Source organism: Pristiophorus japonicus, chromosome 4 (genome assembly GCF_044704955.1).
Source record: "Pristiophorus japonicus isolate sPriJap1 chromosome 4, sPriJap1.hap1, whole genome shotgun sequence".
NCBI lineage: Eukaryota > Metazoa > Chordata > Chondrichthyes > Pristiophoridae > Pristiophorus > Pristiophorus japonicus.
The window spans coordinates 72,454,706-72,473,732 of NC_091980.1; the positions used below are offsets into that span (position 1 = coordinate 72,454,706).

Genomic DNA, 19,027 nt, shown 5'->3' on the forward strand with positions numbered 1-19,027 from the left:
AATGGTAATGCCAACAATAAATGTAAGTTTCTTGTTTTTCTTTCAGCTATCTGACGAAACATCCTTCATCAATCTAAGCACTAGTAACATTACTCAGTTATTGGGAAGAAACCACACAGATGCTCACTGGTATGGCTACACTGTAGAATTGTTTTTCTTTGACAAATTACTTTGTGTTTTACCTATGCCTTGGCAGAAAAGCTTCCTGCTGTAAATTCAGTATACAAGTTAAACCCTCAAAATTGTGGGAGGTAGAATAGGGTGTGATCATATTCACTAAAAGTTAAAACTTCAAAAGGAATATTGGAGTATAGATTTAGAGTACACTAATATTTAAAGAGTGGGAGAACAAATTGATAGCACTATAAAAAAACAAAAATCATGAGGCACTCTAGCATTTAATAATAGCAGTAATAAAGCAAAGAGAAAATGCTAAATCTATATAAATGATGTCCAAATTTGGGCTCATCACTTTAGGATGAGATGGAGATGATATTTGTGATAAAAGACCTAATTATAGAAACATAGAAAATAGGTGCAGGAGTAGGCCATTCAGCCCTTCAAGCCTGCACAACCATTCAATAAGATCAGGGCTGATCATTCACCTCAGTACCCCTTTCCTGCTTTCTCTCCATACCCCTTGATCCCTTTAGCCGTAAGGGCCATATCTAACTCCCTCTTGAACTGGCGGAGCAGGCTCGAGGGGCTAGATGGCCTACTCCTGTTCCTAATTCTTATGTTCTTATATGTTATGTTGAATATATCCAATGAACTGGCATCAACAACTCTCTGCGGCAGGGAATTACATAGGTTAACAACTCTCTGAGTGAAGAAGTTCCACCTCATCTCAGTCCTAAATGGTTTACCCCTTATCCTAAGACTATGTCTCCGGGTTCTGGACTTCCCCAACATCGAGAAATTCTTCCCGCATCTAACCTGTCCAGTCCCATCAGAATCTTATACGTTTCTATGACATCCCTTCTAATCCTTCTAAACTCCAGTGAATAAAGGCCCAGTTGATCTAGCCTCTCCTCATATGAACGTCCAGTCATTCCTGGAATCAGTCTGGTGAACCTTCGCTGCACTCCCTCAATAGCAAGAACATCCTTCCTCAGATTAGGAGACCAAAACTGAATACAATATTCCAGGTGAGGCCTCACTAAGGCCCTGTACAACTGCAGTAAGACCTCCCTGCTCCTATACTCAAATCCCCTAGCTATGAAGGCCAACATACTATTTGCCTTCTTCACCGCCTCCTATACCTGCATGCCCACTTTCAGTGACTGATGAACCATGACACTCAGGTCTCGTTGCACCTCCCATTTTCCTAATCTGCCGCCATCCAGATAATATTCTGCCTTCGTGTTTTTGCCCCCAAAATGGATAACCTCACATTTATCCACATTATACTGCATCTGCCATGCATTTGCCCACTCACCTAACCTGTCCAAGTCACCCTGCAGCCTCTTAGCGTCCTCCTCACAGCTCACACCGCCACCCAGTTTAGTGTCATCCGCAAACTTGGAGATATTACACTCAATTCCTTCATCCAAATCGTTAATGTATATTGTAAAGAGCTGGGGGTCCCAGCACTGAGCCCTGCGGCACTCCACTAGTCACTGCCTGCCATTCTGAAAATGACCCATTTATCCCGACTCTCTGCTTCCTGTCTGCCAACCAGTTCTCTATCCACGTCAGTACATTACCCCCAATACCATGCGCTTTGATTTTGCACACCAATCTCTTGTGCGGGACCTTGTCAAAAGCCTTTTGAAAGTCCAAATGCACCACATCCACTGGTTCTCCCTTGTCCACTCTGTTAGTTACATCCTCAAAAGATTCCAGAAGATTCGTCAAGCATGATTTCCCTTTCATAAATCCATGCTGACTTGGTCCGATCTTGTCACTGCTTTCCAAATGCGCTGCTATTTCATCCTTAATGATTGATTCCAACATTTTCCCCACTACTGATGTCAGGCTAACCAGTCTATAATTACCTGTTTTCTCTCTCCCTCCTTTCTTAAAAAGTGGTGTTACATTAGCTACCCTCCAGTCCATAGGAACTGATCCAGAGTCGATAGACTGTTGGAAAATGATCACCAATGCATCCACTATTTCTAGGCCCACTTCCTTAAGTACTCTGGAATGCAGACTATCAGGCCTTGGGGATTTATCGGCCTTCAATCCCATCAATTTCCCTAACACAATTTCCCACCTAATAAAGATATCCTTCAGTTCCTCCTTCTCACTAGACCCACTGTCCCCTAGTACATTCGGAAGGTTATTTGTGTCTTCCTTCGTGAAGACAGAACCAAAGTATTTGTTCAATTGGTCTGCCATTTCTTTGTTCCCCATTATAAATTCGACTGAATCCGACTGCAAGGGACCTACGCTTGTCTTCACTAATCTTTTTCTTTTCACATATTTATAGAAGCTTTTGCAGTCAGTTTTTATGTTCCCTGCAAGCTTCCTCTCGTACTCTATTTTCCCCTTCTTAATTAAACCCTTAATCTTCCTCTGTTGAATTCTAAATTTCTCCCAGTCCTCAGGTTTGTTGCTTTTTCTAGCCAAATTATATGCCTCTTCCTTGGCTTTAACACTATCCTTAATTTCCCTTGTTAGCCATGGTTGAGCCACCTTCCCCGTTTTATTTTTACTCCAGAGAGGGATGTACATTTGCTGAAGTTCATCCATGTGATCTTTAAATGTTTGCCATTGTTTATCCACCGTCAACCCTTTAAGTATATTTTGCCAGTCTATTCTAGCCAATTCACGCCTCATACCGTCGAAGTTACCTCTCCTTAAGTTCAGGACCCTAGTTTCCGAATTAACTGTGTCACTCTCCATCTTAATAAAGAATTCTATCATATTATGGTCACTCTTCCCCAATGGGCCTCACATAACAGGATTGCTAATCACCCAATCTAGGATGGCCAGCTCTTTAGTTGGTTCCTCGACACATTGATCTAGAAAACCATCCCTAATACACTCCAGGAAATCCTCCTCCACCGCATTGATACCAGTTATGTTAGCCCAATCAATATGTAGATTAAAGTCACCCATGATAACTGCTGTACCTTTATTGCACACATCCCTTATTTATGAGGAGACATCTAATGAAACTGGGGCTCTTAAACCACCTACAACAGAATAGTGTTTCAGTTTCACTGCAGATGGTTAAATTTGGGTTTTTGAAAAGGTAAATATGGAAAAACTATTTTCACTGGTTAGTGAGTCTGTCACTAGTGGGCATAAATTTAAGATCATCAAAAGAACAAAAGGGAGAGGTTATGTCTACCATGTAGGGCTTATGTGTGACTTTACATTGCACCAGTTATTACTCAGTCTGCTACACCCTTCTGCTGGAGGCAAGGCTAACACTTGGAGTGAGATTAGTCAGAATTCATTCATTTCCAGCTGGCAGCGCTTGGAACACTGACCTCTGCAAGAAGTCCAGAAATGGAGCTCAACAATTAACCAGCAGTGTTGTAAAAATTCCAAGAGAACAAAGGCTACAATTACCTTAGCTGCGGCAGTGACTGCAACATTGGCAGCGAGATTGAGTCCACGTTTCCCAAACCGCATCATGGTCTCATAGCTGCGATCTTTGGCTTGGCTTATGTACTCGTCAATTTCCTATGCGTACGGACAGGAAAGAAAAGAATTAGAATAAAAAGGGTCAACTTCCAGTTGAAATCCGTAACAGGGGGTAAAGGTCACCAAACAAGGTGCAGAAATGCCAGCTTTAAATTGTCCAGCGGTATCACTGTGCTCATGTATTGGCCGAAAGAACATCAATACATCATTAAAACACAATGCAGATATCTTCATTAATTCATTCATTCATGCCAAAAGGCATATTCTGAATCATTTTTCATTCGGGATCATTTCTAGAGCAGTTTTTGACCTGAAATCATTATTCCAAACATGTTTCCTAGGAAGGCATTACTCCGAGTAGCTGACTTGCAATTTTCTATGAATGGATCTACAGACAGAGCTCCAGAGGGCTGCAGATACAATGCAACACCTTCATACTCTCGGAGAGGCCTCCATTGTGTAGCCACACAGGGAGCATAGGAATATGGAAATTTACCCATTTTAGTTTGATCACCAAAGAGTAGCACTGGGAGAGCTCCCCAACCTGTCCACCCTCTCAGCTAGGGAGATATATATGGTGGGGACAGGGGCTAAAGAGAAAACAAAATTGTCTACAAAACTTGCAAGGGGGAACAATTGGCATAAGGTCTATCATCCTCTGACAGTAATAAGTTGCATTTTACAGACATGCATCACCTCTCAGTAATGTACTGCATTTTACACAGACATGCATCACCCACAGTAATGTGCTGCACTCTACAGTGATATGCATTACCTGTCACATTAATACACTACATTGTACACTGACATGTATTACCCCACAGTAATGTGCTGCATTCTACACTGATAAGAGCTTCACTCTACATCGATACCTACTACCATCTCAATGATGTTGCAGCGATGTTGGTGAAGGCGGAGTATCAGTAAAGGATAGTATAATTTTTAGTGTGACAGCTGTTGGAATATTTTGCCTAAGTGAACCTCTGAGCATATTACTGAGGACATCTGTCCTGCCTCCCATCAGGCAATGTAGAACCACTGTGACCCAGGGCTATACCTCAAAGACCTTATTCCTAGGGTTTGGGATGCCAAACTCAAGATGCAAGACTGGAAATTACACTGTGATATTAGAAAGAGATTATTTTAAAGAGTTTGAAAGCCTCAGTTAAAATAGGAAGCTGAGGAAATTGATACAAATATATTAAATGTTCATATAATAATATAGTGCAATGTAATTTCCAAGCTATAGATTTGTGCAGGAAGGAGAGGGTTTCAGAACCTCTAGACTGATGATCTGGAACGGGGTGGTGGGGAGGGATTTTAACCATCCCCCCAGCCCCCTGACAGATGGAAGGAGATTAAATTGGCAATGCAAAAACAGACCCCAATCCATCCCAAAACCGCCTACTTCTGTTTTAACCGTGGTGGGTTTGGGGCGTCTGAGTAACCCGCTCTGGAGAGGTGCGTCTGCCATTATAATATGTTAATGAGGCTCCTTTCCTTAGATTTTGACAGTCATTTGAATTTAATGCTGGCCAGACGGGTTTCCCAGGGCTCAGGAAACCCGGTGGCTAAAGGGAGGAGGGAACAGCGGGATTCAGACAATAAATGCTGTTTAAGAGCATTACTTGTGGGCCAAGAGGGCTAATCCCGGCCCCTCAAGTAAATCATCTGCCACGGTCAGCCGACCACCCTCGCTCCCCACCACCCTCTCTCTCATTCCCCGCCGCCCCATGAAACCTTCAATCTCTCCCGGTTCCCCACCACCCACTTCCCGATCCAACTCCGCCACCAATACACGGTGTTCCCCGGCTGTGGCCGTCTACCACTGGCTCACCCGCCCGGGAGCCGGCCAGCCACTTAATTAAGCCTGCTGCTGAATGAGTACGGAGTATGCATTTCCGGGTGTCACCCCTGCAAACACACACCACCATTCCCTCCCTGCCAATATTGGCGCCCTGGTCTCTGGTGGTTTCGAGTGTTGGTAACTCCTTTATCTGCATATCATTCAACTTCACTTCGCAATTGTCAGAAAGTTCATGTGCTGCAGCTTTTGACGACGCTGGCCGCTTGTCTCAATGGAACAGGTAATCAACCTGAACCATGAGCTCTTCTGACAGGACCACACATATGACAAAGTTCCCCAATGTTCTAACATGGGTTGAGACTGAAGTATATCTCAAGGAGAGAAAAATCCTTTTGGCCACAGTTTGCAACTACTGATGATTCTATTTGTCTCGGCTATCAGAGACCTTAGACAGAAATAGATCATCTGTCCCTAAATACTCGTAGTCTGATCGCTAACTAAAATTGTCACTATGCACTCTTCTTCACAGTTTGTAATGCTGGTTTGCTTTGTAACTGGAAGGAATGCCTACATAAATCTAGTAATTATGTCCCAATCACAAGAACTACAAAAAAAAACACTAGCTGAAGCCTCTCACAGCCACTCTGTGTGAATCTAGGCAGTCTTTGCTAGTATCCTGAGAAATTGATATTTAAGCCTTAGTTGTTTGACCAGGGCAAGTGGAATCATTTTCTACAAGATGTTTATGCATTGGATTTGAATCATGTTTACTAATCACAAGAGCCAGACTTCATCTGGGCTCAGACTAAGCAGATCATATTTAGTGCTGAACTACAACATCTCCCATCCAAACTTCTGAGCATTAACACCAGCTCACAAGCCTGGTTTAATAAAGGATATCCTTGAACATTAGCTGATCAGTGGAAATGCTTTAGTAGTTAGAGAATATCATCCAATCAAAAGGAAAGGGAAGCCTATATGCCTAACAATTCCCAGTTTACAATGACCCTATAATTAGCTTGGCAGTGGTATAATTTTGAAACTACATTCAAACTGCATGCTTTTCAGATCAATGGAAAACAGTTACATTTGTTCCCAAGTGGGCCAACTGCTCTTGACAACCTGGAGGGAAGGATGGAATCATAGGCCACACCTGAGGATCTCTGAATGTAACTCATGTTTGCTGAAATCTACATTCAGGTACCAAGAGTCCTATGGAAATGTAGCAATTCAATTAGATAAATCAAGATCAGAATAAAAAAAGTTAATAATCTCCAACAGCTTATTCTTAGAAAGCTACAGATCCAGAGGGTGGTTGGCTCCCATGCAATTGTAACCATGCAAGTCAACCGTATTTATGAGAGAACGGAGCATTAAATAAGAACATATAGTTGTCCACCCACTTTTATCTAAGGGTCACACATTTTCTTTGGTTACACACAGTCAGCTCATTGGCTTGGGAATCACATTAATCAAAGCTGGGTCAAATATGGTTGAATAGCGAGAAATCTCAATTAAACCCAGCCCCACTACTCATTAACAGCAGAGAAACATAGAAACATAGAAAATAGGTGCAGGAGCAGGCCATTCAGCCCTTCTAGCCTGCACCGCCATTCAATGAGTTCATGGCTGAACATGAAACTTCAGTACCCCCTTCCTGCTTTCTCGCCATACCCCTTGATCCCCCGAGTAGTAAGGACTTCATCTAACTCCCTTTTGAATATATTTAGTGAATTGGCCTCAACTACTTTCTGTGGTAGAGAATTCCACAGGTTCATCACTCTCTGGGTGAAGAAGTTTCTCCTCATCTCGGTCCTAAATGGCTTACCCCTTATCCTTAGACTGTGACCCCTGGTTCTGGACTTCCCCAACATTGGGAACATTCTTCCTGCATCTAACCTGTCTAAACCCGTCAGAATTTTAAACGTTTCTATGAGGTCCCCTCTCATTCTTCTGAACTCCAGTGAATACAAGCCCAGTTGATCCAGTCTTTCTTGATAGGTCAGTCCCACCATCCCGGGAATCAGTCTGGTGAATCTTCGCTGCACTCCCTCAATAGCAAGAATGTCCTTCCTCAAGTTAGGAGACCAAAACTGTACACAATACTCCAGGTGTGGCCTCACCAAGGCCCTGTACAACTGTAGCAACACCTCCCTGCCCCTGTACTCAAATCCCCTCACTATGAAGGCCAACATGCCATTTGCTTTCTTAACCGCCTGCTGTACCTGCATGCCAACCTTCAATGACTGATGTACCATGACACCCAGGTCTCGTTGCACCTTCCCTTTTCCTAATCTGTCACCATTCAGATAATAGTCTGTCTCTCTGTTTTTACCACCAAAGTGGATAACCTCACATTTATCCACATTATACTTCATCTGCCATTCATTTGCCCACTCACCTAACCTATCCAAGTCACTCTGCAGCCTCATAGCATCCTCCTCGCAGCTCACACTGCCACCCAACTTAGTGTCATCCGCAAATTTGGAGATACTACATTTAATCCCCTCGTCTAAATCATTAATGTACAATGTAAACAGCTGGGGCCCCAGCACAGAACCTTGCGGGACCCCACTAGTCACTGCCTGCCATTCTGAAAAGTACCCATTTACTCCTACTCTTTGCTTTCTGTCTGACAACCAGTTCTCAATCCACGTCAGCACACTACCCCCAATCCCATGTGCTTTAACTTTGCACATTAATCTCTTGTGTGGTACCTTGTCGAAAGCCTTCTGAAAGTCCAAATATACCACATCAACTGGTTCTCCTTTGTCCACTTTACTGGAAACATCCTCAAAAAATTCCAGAAGATTTGTCAAGCATGATTTCCCTTTCACAAATCCATGCTGACTTGGACCTATCATGTCACCATTTTCCAAATGCGCTGCTATGACATCCTTAATAATTGATTCCATCATTTTACCCACTACTAAGGTCAGGCTGACCGGTCTATAATTCCCTGTTTTCTCTCTCCCTCCTTTTTTAAAAAGTGGGGTTACATTGGCTACCCTCCACTCGATAGGAACTGATCCAGAGTCAATGGAATGTTGGAAAATGACTGTCAATGCATCCGCTATTTCCAAGGCCACCTCCTTAAGTACTCTGGGATGCAGTCCATCAGGCCCTGGGGATTTATCGGCCTTCAATCCCATCAATTTCCCAACACAATTTCCCGACTAATAAAGATTTCCCTCAGTTCCTCCTCCTTACTAGACCCTCTGACCCTTTTATATCTGGAAGGTTGTTTGTGTCCTCCTTAGTGAATACCGAACCAAAGTACTTGTTCAATTGGTCTGCCATTTCTTTGTTCCCCGTTATGACTTCCCCTGATTCTGACTGCAGGGGACCTACGTTTGTCTTTACTACCCTTTTTCTCTTTACATACCTATAGAAACTTTTGCAATCCGCCTTAATGTTCCCTGCAAGCTTCTTCTCGTACTCCATTTTCCCTGCCCTAATCAAACCCTTTGTCCTCCTCTGCTGAGTTCTAAATTTCTCCCAGTCCCCGGGTTCGCTGCTATTTCTGGCCAATTTGTGTGCCACTTCCTTGGCTTTAATACTATCTCTGATTTCCCTTGATAGCCACGGTTGAGCCACCTTCCCTTTTTTATTTTTACGCCAGACAGGAATGTACAATTGTTGTAATTCATCCATGCGGTCTCTAAATGTCTGCCATTGCCCATCCACAGTCAACCCCTTAAGTATCATTCGCCAATCTATCCTAGTCAATTCACGCCTCATACCTTCAAAGTTACCCTTCTTTAAGTTCTGGACCATGGTCTCTGAATTAACTGTTTCATTCTCCATCCTAATGCAGAATTCCACCATATTATGGTCACTCTTCCCCAAGGGGCCTCGCACAATAAGATTGCTAATTAATCCTCTCTCATTACACAGTCTAAGATGGCCTCCCCCCTAGTTGGTTCCTCGACATATTGGTCTAGAAAACCATCCCTTATGCACTCCAGGAAATCCTCCTCCACCGTATTGCTTCCAGTTTGGCTAGCCCAATCTATGTGCATATTAAAGTCACCCATTATAACTGCTGCACCTTTATTGCATGCACCCCTAATTTACTGTTTGATGCCCTCCCCAACATCACTACTACTGTTTGGAGGTCTGTACACAACTCCCACTAATGTTTTTTGCCCTTTGGTGTTCTGCAGCTCTACCCATATAGATTCCACATCATCCAAGCTAATGTCTTTCCTAACTATTGCATTAATCTCCTCTTTCACCAGCAATGCTACCCCACCTCCTTTTCCTTTTATTCTATCCTTCCTGAATGTTGAATACACCTGGATGTTGAGTTCCCAGCCCTGATCATCCTGGAGCCACGTCTCCGTAATCCCAATCACATCATATTTGTTAACATCTATTTGCACAGTTAATTCATCCACCTTATTGCGGATACTCCTTGCATTAAGACACAAAGCCTTCAGGCTTGTTTTTTTAACACCCTTTGTCCTTTTAGAATTTTGCTGTACATTGTCTCTCTATTATAAAATCACAATCTGCCCAGTGATGGAATATTATCTCCCTGGTTGACAGAGTGAAGAATAAAAGCATCTCTTGCTCCCAAATTCAATACAGTCCAAAGTCATGTAGACCATTGACCTTGATGAAGGCACCCTACTCCATGCTGAAATTGTCCCTCCTCGACATCAAAGAGCTGAGAATGGACTATTTATCGAAGACAAGCAACACAGGAGGGGCCAACACTTAGGCCAGAAAGACAAGATCTGCTGGAACTATACCTCAATATTTTGTATTAATCTAAAAAGGTTTAACAGAATTAGTGGCAAACCTTCATAACACCACTTCTCCTGCCTAGGAAGATTCCTCTACAAATTAATCACTTTCAGAAAAGACAGATGGTGCGCACTGCCCGATGAATACAGAAAATAAATGAGAAGTGACTACAAGTTCATGCATTAGGTTCTCATTGTTGGATAAATTCAAGATGGACGAGAGGGTGCTCGGTGAAAAATAAAAGATCAGACTTTAAATGATAATTAACTATATCAGTCGCTGGTTATTTCATAAAATGTTCCTGGAATGCTGCATCCTTTCCCCATACTTTGTTCCCCTCTTGATGTTTAGCAGTAGCAAGGTTACAATCCAGCTGCATCAGTGGTACCTTCTCTTTGCTGGACAAGGTCGGATGGACAAACTTTCTGTACAGGACGCTGGAGCCTTTTGTGTATGGGGACAGCAGCCAGATAACGAAAGCTATCTTCAACTCAAAGTAAAATGGAAACCTGTAGGAACACAAGAGAAAGATGACTGAGCAGAGTGATTGAGTAATTAAAGAGACTCACTAACTTATGTCCCCAAAATCCTTCAGTCCTCTTATTCCATCTTCAATTCCTACTTAGTAGACTTGCAAGGAATGCAAGTAGAGGACAGGCACTGCATGTCACTAAACAAAACATTTTAGGTTTAAAAAAAAAATGAGAACACAATTTTCAATACTTTCTGATTTTTACATCTATTCTAGCAGTATCTGTGTCACACCCATGTCAGCTAGATTTCTGTGGCCAATGAACTTAATCCAGGGGACTACTTCACAGTCAGTCTGTGTACTTTATCAAGAGGGCATTGCTTTCTTTTCACCAGTGTAACCCACAAACTTTTTAATACATTAGGTGATCAACACTCAGTATGATCTTCTGGGTAGGATGAAGGGGCAAAAATCTTAATCTCATTCAAGAATCAGTTGTATAATATTAGGTCTTTTGTCTGGTTGAATGAACCAAGTTGGGTCGCATGGCCTTCCTCATCTGTCACGGTCCAGTGTTTTAGCTGGGGAGCGGTGGGTGACTCAGAGGCAGTCTGATCAAAAACCAGAAAGAAAGAAAAATGTACACCCTTAATAGATTGGATGAGACCTGAATACTGCTTGAATAATAGCTTGTGTGCAAGTTTCAGAGCCAGAATGCTGTCATTCATATGCTTTACTCACCATGAGAGGATTATATCTGTGAGAGTCTCTGCTGTCGTAAAAAATGCAAATACAATCCAGTACATCATCCACTTCACCTGAAAGAGAGGGAAATGTATCACTGAGTTAGCAAATAGCCCATTCAAGAACATTTGTTTCCGTATTAAACCTAACCTGCTGAACGAAGAGGAAGTTCAGTTAAAGTGAGTAACTCTTACCGTTAAACAAACAGCAATTCAGTACAGTTACATAATGAGCAGCACTTGTTCTGCTTAATAAAAAGAGACTCTGAAGATAGTTATATTGTGAATAACAGTCAACCTGTACAACAAATGGGAACTCCATTCAGCTACAAGTTGAGTAATTTGTATTCTGCTAATTAAACACACACTTTGAACTTTTCAAATCTGACGTGAAACTATTACTTAATGATCTCTCCAAATTAATTTCCTGGAACAGACAAAGATTTCCACAAACCAGATCTGATAATCTGCTTGCACAGATGCCCTCAGCTCTTAATAATGTCTTGTAATCTGCAGTACCCTTTTGAGGCCACTAGATGGCCTGAATTTGTCTTTCAAAACTTTGAACTTAATGAAATTGATAAGCAGGAAAAGAGCAGCTGGTCCATCAAGCCTTCCCCATCTGTCTCTTGTCCTGGTACCCCAATATATCTAAAAGTATTGTGATGGGTTTACTTTCCATTCCATTAAGTAATTGAAGTATCTTGTATTCTTAGAGGCATCACAAATTTAATCTTGAGGGACGTAAATAACCACAGTAAACTTGTAAGGAAACAACACACTGAACTGTCTCCTTCAATATAGGATGAGTTAAGCAAAAACTCTAGAATGACAATCAGACATTTCACACTAGGTGATTTAACCTCAAGTCATTTCACTGTCACCAGAATGTACTTGACTTACCCTTAGAATCTTCAATCCCGTTCTTAACTAAATATTCAACTAATTTATAAAAAGGAGCTAACTGATAGAGAATTAAGATCTCTATTTGGCACATCGAATGGTTTACAAAAAATATTCTAATATGTAATGAATGCAACTTTTGCACTCGTGTCCTCCACTGTTGCAACTTTTATAAAACAGTTCGGTATAGTTTGAGTCAATATTGTATTATCTTCTACTGTTAATGCATAAACACACAACGAAAGACTGGTGTGGTGCAGCACAATAACAATCACAAAATAGGATATGCTGATTAATAAAAAGGAAGGAGTTGTGGATGACTTAAATTGAGGGGGGAAATACGAATCTGAAGTAATGGTGGGTTTGTGTTGGAGAGAGGAAATTACGTTGCCAAGGAGATCTTATGGCGGTGAGGAGCTGAAAATATTCTCAAACTATTAATGGCATGAATTCCATTCAACATTACAAGGCATTGACCTACCCTAAACAAATTGATAAGATAAACTAATCCAAGAATCTTGTCTGGAAATACCCTGTAATGGAGACAGATAAATTAAAAGTGAAATTGTGTGGGACAAGTATCCATAAAGCAAGGAGCAAGGGAGGATATTTAGGAAGTGGAAGTCCTTATGGCTTCAGTCTTTGGTGCATTACTTTCTGGTGTTGTTTGCTGCTGCTGCACTTTTACATTACAAGACTCCTTTTGTAGCAGCTTTGCGTCACATCACTGTTGGGACAGCAGCTACTTCATTAAGTAGGGTTCTTAACGAATACTTTGTGGAATTCAGGTTTCTCAATCCATCTTGTATGACTGCACTGATGTCTAAGCAACTCTTCTGAATAATCTCCGACAAACTATGCAGGGAGCTCTGACGATGCTCGAAGAACTGGAGGAAGGGCTTCTCATCATTGAAGAGTCCTTATAAGGGTTCTCTCAAACTGATTTACTTGCCTCCATAAAAAGGTAAAAATCGGTGAGCCCTTCAACAAAGAAACATTTGGCCCTCTGTCCACCTTGTTGCTGCTCCTCTGTTTCCACCTAAACTCGCTGCTCCTCACTTTTGCTGTGTGCTTCATCCTGATCCTCTCTTTCCGATTCCCCTTCCGGTGGATATATCGGAGTTGGTGTCTACATGGTCAGGAGTGTGCAATGGCCGCTTGTGAGATGGCCAGCTTCCTGCTTATCTCCGGTAACAGGTACATTATTTTGGAGGGGGTGGGGTGACGAGGGATCCTTGCCCAAAAAGGAGAAAGGGAACATGGTTATCAGGATGTGTGTTTGAAAGGGTTCTGCATAAGGTACCAAGCTGAATGCATTGAGTGCCATGCTGCTGCTGGATAGATGTGCCTGTATGTTGCTGAGTGAGTAAACTAAGTGAGTAAACCTGAAGGGGAAGGAATTGAAGAAAGCAGTTGCTTTGTTGAGTGTCACCAAGCTCTGCCTGGCTTACACTCAATTGCCTCTCCTCCCATGATTTGAAGGACTGTCTTCTCATGATTACCACAAGTCTGGTTTCCCACTATGGTTATGAGCAGCTTTCTCCTTTAAAAACCAACAGAATGTTATGCTTTCAGTGTTTGAAGCAAGATTGCCACACTAATGTTCAATCTACATCCAGCTTAGGTGAATGATTATTGATGACTGCTGATCAATAATCCGCTACCTGACATAGTTTATCATCTCTTGCTGTCTATTACATATTGATTCTCAATGCAGATATCCTGCTACCATTAGTTCTACTCATCATACCTTCTCCAAAAGTATCAGACTTGAAACATTACCAAACATTTTCTGAAATTCTGTACTGGATAGATTTAATTCTAGGTCCAGTTACCTCTTAAAGCAATTCCAATAGCTTCATGAGGCATGAGCTATTGCTTTGACACCCATACAGATTACCTCACATCTTCTGTGCTCTCAATATATGCTTCTACCATGCTTCCTGCTGTGGGTGATCAGGGGTATTTGGGTTTGCAAGTAAAGAAAGACTCGAGCAATACTAATTGGGTAAGGAGCATAACAGGATTGACTCTCTGCTGATTAGCTGCGTTAAGTACTACTCTGGGACTTTGTAACTCGAGTCTACTCTTAATAATTTGAAGTTGTTTTTGAAATATCCAATATTATGCAATTTAAAGAACAATGCAAAATGTGAACTTAATGCTAAAAATAATTTGAATTAAGATTTCATTTGAATTAAGCAACTTTGAATTAAGAGCAGCAAGCTGCATTGTTTCTTTCCCCAATGCTCACACTATGGCCGGAATTTTAATCGGGAGGTGGATTGGGAGGGAAAGGGGTAGGCGGGGGGTGCGGGGGGGAGGCACAGAAGCAGTCAGGAAACCTGAGAGACTGGGTTTCTCACAGGCCCTGCTGAATTTAACAAGAGGTCCTGATTTGTATTTGAAACCTGTTCCCACTTGCAGTCAGCCAGATGGAGAGGCTGTCTGGCTGCGGGTTGGTAGGCCTGCGGCACTGGGCCACAGAAAGGGAAGGAATGATTGAGTGGGCTTTGGAGGGTAGTCTGGGGCTGGACTCGAGCATTGCGGGGAGGCACAGAATAATCCGGGGGGTGGGGTGGGGGGGGGAAAAGAGTTGGGGTGGGAGGGGCAGAGAAGGTGATCGACTGGGGTTGTGGGTGGTGAGGGAAGGCAGAGAACCATCAGGGAGCCTGGGGATGATTGTAGGGTGGGGGTAGAAAGGAAGGCTTCCCTGCCTAACCCACCCACCACCGTGATCGTAGACCCCCCCCATGAGGCCTCCGATTTCAAGGGCTGAATCCAGCAGTCCTCGCCTTCCATTAGCCGTCGGGTTTTCTCCTGCTAAACCCGATGTGCCAGTTAAATTTAAAATGCAGCCTCATTATAATATTTAAATGGGCGACCCGCCTCTTGGGAGTGGGTTGACTGCCCGACTTTCCCCGCACCCCCCACCCGCCCCTCGTTAAAACCGGAAGTGAGCGGGTTGGAAGCAGGATTCAGATTTTTAACACTAACTTCCTACCCGACCCCAACTCACCTGTCTTTTTAGGGTTAAAATCCCCCCCCGTGTATGTTTTCAAGTGCCTATTATGAGATACTTCTGCTACACCAAGGGGCTTACTGGGTAAATGCAATGCCCGGTTATGGGTACTGAGCCATACTGAACAGGACGTATCCAGATTTGAACAGCGGGTCTGTGTCGAGTTAGTCAATTTTAACTGTGCCATTCCTAAATTTGAACCTCAGTATTCCCTCACTAAGGCAGGGAAAAATTACAGGTACCTGCTCCTGATCATTTCCAATGATTCCTGCTGGAAAATAAAACATAGAAACATAGAAAATAGGTGCAGGAGCAGGCCATTCGGCCCTTCGTGCCTGCACCGCCATTCAATATGATCATGGCTGATCATGCAACCTCAGTACCCCACCCCTACCTTCTCTCCATACCCGCTGATCCCTTTAGACGTAAGGGCCACATCTAACTCCCTTTTGAATATGTCCAACAAACTGGACTCAACAGCTTTCTGTGGCAGAGAATTCTCTGGGTGAAAAGGTTTCTCCTCATCTCAGTCCTATATGGCTTACCCCTTATCTTTAGACAGTGACCCCTGGTTCTGGACTTCCCCAACATTGGGAACATTCTGCCTGCATCTAACCTGTCTAAACCCGTCAGAATTTTATGTTTTTATGAGATCCCCTGTCATTCTTCTAAATTCGAGTGAGTATAAGCCTAGTCGATCCAGTCTTTCCTCATATGTCAGTCCTGCCATCCCGGGAATCAGTCTGGTGAATCTTCGCTGCACTCCCTGAATAGCAAGCACATCCTTCCTCAGATTAAGAGACCAAAACTGCACACAATACTCAAGTTGTGGTCTCACCAAGGCCCTGTACAACTGCAGTAAGACCTCCCTGCTCCTATAATGAAATCCCCTCGCTATGAAGGCCAGCATGCCATTTGCTTTCTTTACTGCCTGCTGTACCTGCATGCCTACCTTCAATGAGTGATGTATCATAACACCCAGGTCTCTTTGCACCTCCCGTTTTACTAATCTGTCACCATTCAGATAATTATCTGCCTTCCTGTGTTTGCCACCAAAGTGAATAACCTCACATTTATCCACATTATACTGCGCCTACCATGCATTTGCCCATTCACCCAACGTGCCCAAGTCATCCTGCAGCCTCTTAGCATCCTCCTCGCAGCTTGCACTGCCACCCAGCTTAGTGTCATCTGCAAACTTGGAGATATTACCTTCAAGGCCTTCAGCTAAATCATTAATGTATATTGTAAACAGCTGGGGTCCCAGCACTGAACCTGCGGCACCCCACTGGTCACTGCCTGCCATTCTGAAAAGGACCCGTTTATTCCCACTCTTTGCTTCCTGTCTGCCAACCAGTTCTCTATCCACGTCAATACATTACCCCCAATACCATATGCCTTAATTTTGCACACTAATTTCTCGTGTGGGACCTTGTCAAAAGCCTTTTGACAGTCCAAATACACCACATCCACTGGTTCTCCCGCATCCACTCTACTAGTTACATCCTCAAAAAACTCTAGAAGATTTGTAAAGCATGATTTCCCTTTCATAAATCCATGCTGACTTGGACCGATCCTGTCACTGCTTTCCAGGTGCGCTGTTATTACATCTTTAATAATTGATTCCAGCATTTTCCCCATCAACGATGTCAGGCTGTTTTCTCTCTCCCTCCTTTTTTTAAAAAGTGGGGTTACATTAGCTACCCTCCAATCCATAGGAACTGATCCAGAGTCTATGGAATGTTGGAAAATGACCACCAATGCATCCACTATTTCTAGGGCTACTTCCTTAAGTACTCTGAGATGCAGACTATCAGGCCCCAGGGATTTATCGGCCTTCAATCCCATCAATTTCCCTAACACCATTTCCTGACTGATAAGAATTTCCCTCAGTTCCCCCTTCTCGCTAGACCCTCGGTCCCCTAGTATTTTCGGGAGGTTATTCATGTCTTCCTTAGTGAAACATAGAAACATAGAAAATAGGTGCAGGAGTAGGCCATTCGGCCATTCAAGCCTGCACCACCATTCAATAAGATCATGGCTGATCATTCACCTCAGTAACCCTTTCCTGCTTTCTCTCCATATCCCTTGATCCCTTTAGCCGTAAGGGCCATATCTAACTCCCTCTTGAATATATCCAATGAACTGGCATCAACAACTCTCTGTGGTAGGGAATTCCACAGGTTAACAACTCTCTGAGTGAAGAAGTTTCTCCTCATCTAAGTCCTAAATGGCTTACCCCTTATCGTTAGACTATGTCCCCTGGTTCTGGACTTCCCCATCATTGGGAACATTCTTCCTGCATCTAACCTGTCCAGTCCTGTCAGAATTTTATGTTTCTATGAGATCCCCTCTCATGCTTCTAAACTCCAGTGAATACAGGCCCAGTCGATCCAGTCTCTCCTCATATGTCAGTCCTGCCATCCCGGGAATCAGTCTGGTAAACCTTCGCTGCACTCCCTCAATAGCAAGAACGTCCTTCCTCAGATTAGGAGACCAAAACTGAACACAATATTCCAGGTGAGGTCTCACTAAGGCCCTGTACAACTGCAGTAAGACCTCCCTGCTCCTATACTCAAATCCCCTAGCTATGAAGGCCAACATACCATTTGCCTTCTTCACCGGCTGCTGTACCTGCATGCCAACTTTCAATGACTGATGTACCATGACACCAGGTCTCCTTGCACCTTCCCTTTTCCTAATCTGCCACCATTCAGATAATTCTGCCTTGTGTTTTTGACACCAAAGTGGATAACCTCACATTTATCCACATTATACTGCATCTGCCACACGTTTGCCCACTCACCTAACCTGCCAAGTCACCCTGCAGCCTTTTAGCGTCCCCCTCACAGCTCACACTGCCACCCAGCTTAGTGTCATCTGCAAACTTGGAGATATTACACTCAATTCCCTCATCCAAATCATTAATGTATATTGTAAATAGCTGGGGTCCCAGCACTGAACCCAGTGGCAACCCACTAGTCACTGCCTGCGATTCTGAAAAGGACCTTTTTAATTCTGACTCTCTGCTTCCTGTCTGCCAACCAATTCTCTATCCACGTCAGTACATTACCCCCAATACCACGTGCTTTATGTTTGCACATCAATCTCTTGTGTGGGTCCTTGTCAAAGCCTTTTGAAAGTCCAAATACACCACATCCACTGGTTCTCTCATGTCCACTCTACTAGTTACATCCTCAAAACAATCTAGAAGATTTTTCAAGCAGGATTTCCCTTTCATAAATCCATGCTGACTTGGACCAATCCCATCACTGCTTTCCAAATGTGCTGCTATTTCACCTTTAATAATTGATTCCAACATTTTCCCCATTACTGATGTCAGACTAACCGGTCTATAATTACCCATTTTCTCTCTCCCTCCTTTCTTAAAAAGTGGTGTTACATTAGCTACCCTCCAGTCCATAGGAACCCCTGATCCAGAGTCGACAGACTGTTGGAAAATGATCACCAATGCATCCACTATTTCTAGGGCTACTTCCTTAAGTACTCTGGGATGCAGACTATCAGGCCCCGGGGATTTATTGGCCTTCAATCCCATCAATTTCCCCAACAAAATTTCCAGCCTAATAAGGATATCCTTCAGTTCCTCCTTCTCACTAGACCCTCGGTCTCCTAGTATTTCCGGAAGGTTATTTGTGTCTTCCTTCGTGAAGACAGAACCAAGGTATTTGTTTAACTGGTCCACCATTTCTTTGTTCCTCATTATAAAT

The 19,027-nt window shown here is 43.1% G+C and overlaps 1 protein-coding gene across 2 annotated transcripts in view; it reads right to left on the reverse strand.

Annotated features, from left to right (window-relative positions):
- Nucleotides 1-19,027, reverse strand: part of reep2 (receptor accessory protein 2) — a 231,472-nt gene that overhangs the window by 72,506 nt on the left and 139,939 nt on the right. For both annotated transcript variants that reach the window (XM_070877242.1, XM_070877241.1), the window contains exons 3-5: nucleotides 11,370-11,446; nucleotides 10,545-10,665; nucleotides 3,523-3,636 (exon numbers count right to left, since the gene is read on the reverse strand). In XM_070877242.1, the coding sequence (XP_070733343.1) occupies nucleotides 3,523-3,636; nucleotides 10,545-10,665; nucleotides 11,370-11,446 (312 nt within the window). The remainder of the gene's footprint in view (nucleotides 1-3,522; nucleotides 3,637-10,544; nucleotides 10,666-11,369; nucleotides 11,447-19,027) is intronic.